At 51.4% G+C, this 4222-nt stretch overlaps 1 protein-coding gene across 4 annotated transcripts in view; it reads right to left on the reverse strand.

The window, feature by feature from the left end:
* Positions 1 to 4222, reverse strand: part of LOC102383643 (myelin-oligodendrocyte glycoprotein-like) — a 7265-nt gene extending 3043 nt beyond the window's left edge. For 3 of the 4 annotated variants that reach the window (XM_025213519.1, XM_025213517.1, XM_025213518.1), the window contains exons 1-2: positions 3929 to 4222; positions 1032 to 1370 (exon numbers count right to left, since the gene is read on the reverse strand). In XM_025213519.1, coding sequence (XP_025069304.1) covers positions 1032 to 1370; positions 3929 to 3992 — 403 coding nt within the window. In that variant the 5' untranslated portion in view covers positions 3993 to 4222. Of the gene's footprint in view, positions 1 to 21; positions 1371 to 3251; positions 3897 to 3928 lie in introns of those variants that run through there. The other variant, XR_003095932.1, reaches the window with a different exon arrangement.

A 4222-nucleotide genomic window follows, 5' to 3' on the forward strand; every position in this document is an offset into this window, starting at 1 on the left:
GTGTGCATTGCAGGTAACATGAATTGCTTTGGGCATTGTTGCATGGAGCACATCAGAGAAAGTGTCACACATCTGCATTGCGTTATCAGAGGGAAATGCTGAGATCTTGCTAAATCCTGAGATGTAGGTTACAACCGCCTTTGCTACAGCTTGTGCTACACTTGAAAAACATACAGGTATGTACATTTTGTACAAAACGGGCAGGTCGTGGTCTTTCCAGCTCTCAGGTACAAATAACAAGTGGAGCGCATAGTTATCCTGTGCATCTGTCCAGTCATAGTCTTTCCAGTTCCCAGGTACAAATAAAATTGGGAGTACATAGTTATCCCATGCATCTGTTGCTTTGTATGCCACAATCAAGACTGATTCATATTCTGCCAAAGCAGATGTTGTAGATTGAACGTGCAAAGCAATTATTCCTGGTTGATAACCCTGGCAAAGTTTGTTTGCATGTGGGAAACTGCCAGCATTTGGGTCGTGCTTGTTGAAGGACTCCTTTAGTTTCGAGTTATTGATTTTTTCAAAGGTATGTTGGCAGCAGTGAATGCCTCCACTAGCTCCAATGCAGCCTCTCTTCTTGTTTCTTTCAGTGGTTGTCTTAAACATTAAGGACATTGCTGCTTGTTTTTTTTGTTCTGACTTCAGCTTCTACAGGAGCCTTTCATTGCAATTCGGACTCTAAATGGCGATCAACACTGGCTTTCCATGACACATCCAGAGTCACGCTGGGGTCACTGTTAGAACTTGCGCAGCGTCCTACAAAAGCGGGGCTGAAAGGGACCTCTGGAGGTCACATCTAGTTCAGCCTCCTGCCCGAGGCAGGATCAGCCCTGTCTAAACCCTCCCAGACAAATCTATTGTTCAAACTCTTAGCAAAACCACAGTCAGCAGCAGACAGACTCTGTTCACAAGGGATGCAGAGGAAGCGACAGGGAAGCAGAGAGTGAGATGCTAATTGCCCAGCCCTTGCTCTATTTTGCATCTGAGGAGCAGCAGCAATGAAAGCAATGACAGGGGAACAAGGGTCCTACCTGTCACCTGGAGCTCCACAGTGCAAGCAGTCAGAGGGGTGTTGGCACCGAGAACCGCGTAGCAGGAGTAATTCCCCGAGTCGCTGGGGGTCACCCCCCTCAGCAGGAGGGAGGTATTGCCCTTCGGGAACTCGGCTGGGAAGAGCTGGGTTCTGCCCTGGTATCTCTCGCCCTGGTGCTCCGGGTGGGTTGTGCCTTTGTAGAAGCTGTGCACGACAGCGCCCGGCTGTTGCCAGTTGATAGTAACGTCCAAAAGGCTGAACCCCCTTGGACGCTGCACGTGGCAGCGCAGGAGCACGTCTGCACCAGCCCGCGCGTGGGTCACAGCAAATCCAGCACCTGCAGGAGAGGAAGGACCGGCATCTCTCGTTCCAGCCTGGGTTGCCTCTTCCTGAAGCCCTGTGCTTTCTGCATAGCACGTGACGGGCTGTGACTCGGGGAGGGGGCACGTGGAGAGCACATGGAGAGCACTGAGGTGGTTCCAGCATCTCCAGGGGTCCCTGTTTGTACCCTGCTTCCCTGGCCCTGCACCCCCAGAGCTGCTTACCCCAACCCCACCTCCAAACCCTTCCACCTATCAATCCCAGCTGGCCAAACCAGAGGGCGATGAATATTGCTAGCACCCCTCTATATCAGAGCCCTGCTCACCTCACCCACGCTATGGAAAAAAACTACCTGCCCTGGTATCTCTCGCCTGGTAAGAATCATCTTACTAACCAGGATAAGATGTTTATTCTGCAGAAAAACCCCTCGCACCCGGAGTTTATTTCTCCCATGGAGCTACAAATCAGTGGCTTCCCCCTACCCGTAACATGGTTAAAAAACAACCCGCTCCTCTTTTATATTGCAGACAAACAGACCCTGCTTTCCAGAACTAAGCAGCATCCAGACGAACCCTCACACGAGTTATCTTGCCCCAACTTGGCTCATAACAAGAAGACCCTGGGGCCCACCGGCTTTTCTGGTCATATCAATGATTGCTAAATCTCAGGCTGTGCTTAATTTGCAGGTCGGCAGAGTAGACAACAAAGAGAAGATGGAGCAGATTTGCCATCTCAGAGCATCTAAAGGCTTTTGAAAGGGGAAATTAAAAGTGACTCGTCGTATTATCATGGTTAATTCTGGCCGAAAGCTTGGTGGAGGCTGTTGTGGGTTCAGGATGTGACTGTCGTGCGGAAGACTACAGAAAGGATGCAGGCAAATTGGAGAGAGTCCAGCGGAGGGCAATGGGAATGGTTTGGGGCTGGGGGACAGGACTGGTGAGGCGAGGCAGAGGGAACTGGGCTGATTTGGTCTGCAGAAGAGAAGACTGAGGAGGGATTGAATAGCAGCCTTCAGCGTGGCTCCAGAAAGCAGGGAGCTGGACTGTTCTCAGTGGGAGCAGATCCCTCGATCGGCTGGCAGCGCTCCTACCAGTGCAGCCCAGGATGCTGGTAGCCTTCTTGGCACCAAGGGCACACTGCTGGCTCCTGTTCAGCTTCTTGTCCCCTGTCACCTCCAGGTCCTTTTCTGCAGAGCTGCTGCCCAGCCCGTCATCCCCCAGAAGTAGGGCTAGAAGGGAGCTCCAGAGGTCACATCTAATCCAGCCCCTTGCCTGAGGCAGGATCATCCCTATCCAAACCATCCTATACAAATCCACTGTCCAGCTTTTGGGGGGAAACTACCATGGACCCTGACACAGCACAGACATCACACCCTGACCTGCCACACGTAAAGCAGGGGAACCACAGTAGCCAACATCCTGATTTTATAATAGGTTGTTAATATACATTCTAGGTACGGGCCATGTTGTGACCGTGTCAAAAGCTCGGGTTTCCTCTGGGCTTCAGCCAATCTTGGACCAAAGAGTCCGACCTCTCTCAAGTGCATGAACCCAAGGAATGGAGACTTCCAAAGCCTTATGCTGCTTATCCTCAAAGGCTAAAGGTGGTGGAAGGAGGCTTGGGATACAGATCACCTAAGGAATAGGACATCTGAGTTTTTCCACCCTTGCCATGGCCTGACTTGAAATTAGATTTGGAACAAGCACATCTGACAGTTTAAGGGCATGTCAGGGAAACTGGGAAATGTCAGCGGTACAAACTGGGTTGTGCTGTATTCTGTGAACTTTGGGAGGACACGGAGGCACCCATCAAACCAGAGTCTCCAGAGCAAAAAGGGAGAAAAGATTTAAAGAAAAAAAAAAGTCATACTGGGACAACACTATGGTCCATCTCTCACCTTGCCTTCTCCTTGACGTCAGACCAACACACTTAACGACCTCTTTCTGATAATGGTGGCAACTACCTCTTTCTGATAATGGCGGCGGCAGCGGTGGAAAGCAGGTCTCCACTGTATAGACTGATAAAATCGGAAACACCTACACGCTCATAAGTACCAGCTCGCGTCATTATATCCTTTTAGGAGGGAGTCCTGCATGCAAAGCAGACCTAGCATAATTCACCCGCCTTTGTGAATGGCTCAAATACGCTACAAGTGCAGCAGAGCAGAAATCCTTTACCAGAAATTCACCGTGGCTGACACGGCTCTCCCAGACACCCAGAAGCATTTCCAGGAAAGACCTGATAATGAAATGAGTTTTGCTTTAGACTGGTGGCTTCCAACCTTTTTTCATTGGCGGACCCTTAAGAAACTTCAAATGGAGGTACAGACCCCTTCGAATTGTAAGGGTGGATGCCCACATACTTTTGATTGATCATAGTTGTGATGCATGGACCATGTGTTGAAAACCATGGCTTTAGACGGTCAACTGTGCGGCTCAGGAGCTTAGGATTCGCACTCAGGCTAACCCTGGGGTGTTTCGCCCCCTCCCCTCCATTTCCACTGCCCCATAAAGCAAATAAAGACAGAAAAGCTCTGGTTAGCTAGAACACACGACAGACTTGCTACTAGCTCACCAGTCAGGGCAGGGAGGCAGGCGAGGACAATCCCAGCCAGCACGGCGCTCACGGGCATTTTCATTTTGGGATCCGAGAGTCACGTCCAACCTGGTAGGGGGCAAAGCTGTGAGGGCAGCACAGCCAGTCACTGACGGCGCTGAGGCTTGGTGCCCATGCTCCCCTGTGGGCGGGGGCCAACCCCCCCCCGTGCCAGTCGCACCATGCAGTCCCGACCAGGACCCGCTGCCCTGTGTCACACGGGGGCAGAGAGAGGGTATAGACACGATGGGGCATTTTCCCACTGCCCCTCGC

This window comes from Alligator sinensis, unplaced genomic scaffold, assembly GCF_000455745.1.
Source record: "Alligator sinensis unplaced genomic scaffold, ASM45574v1 scaffold888_1, whole genome shotgun sequence".
Classification (NCBI taxonomy): domain Eukaryota; kingdom Metazoa; phylum Chordata; order Crocodylia; family Alligatoridae; genus Alligator; species Alligator sinensis.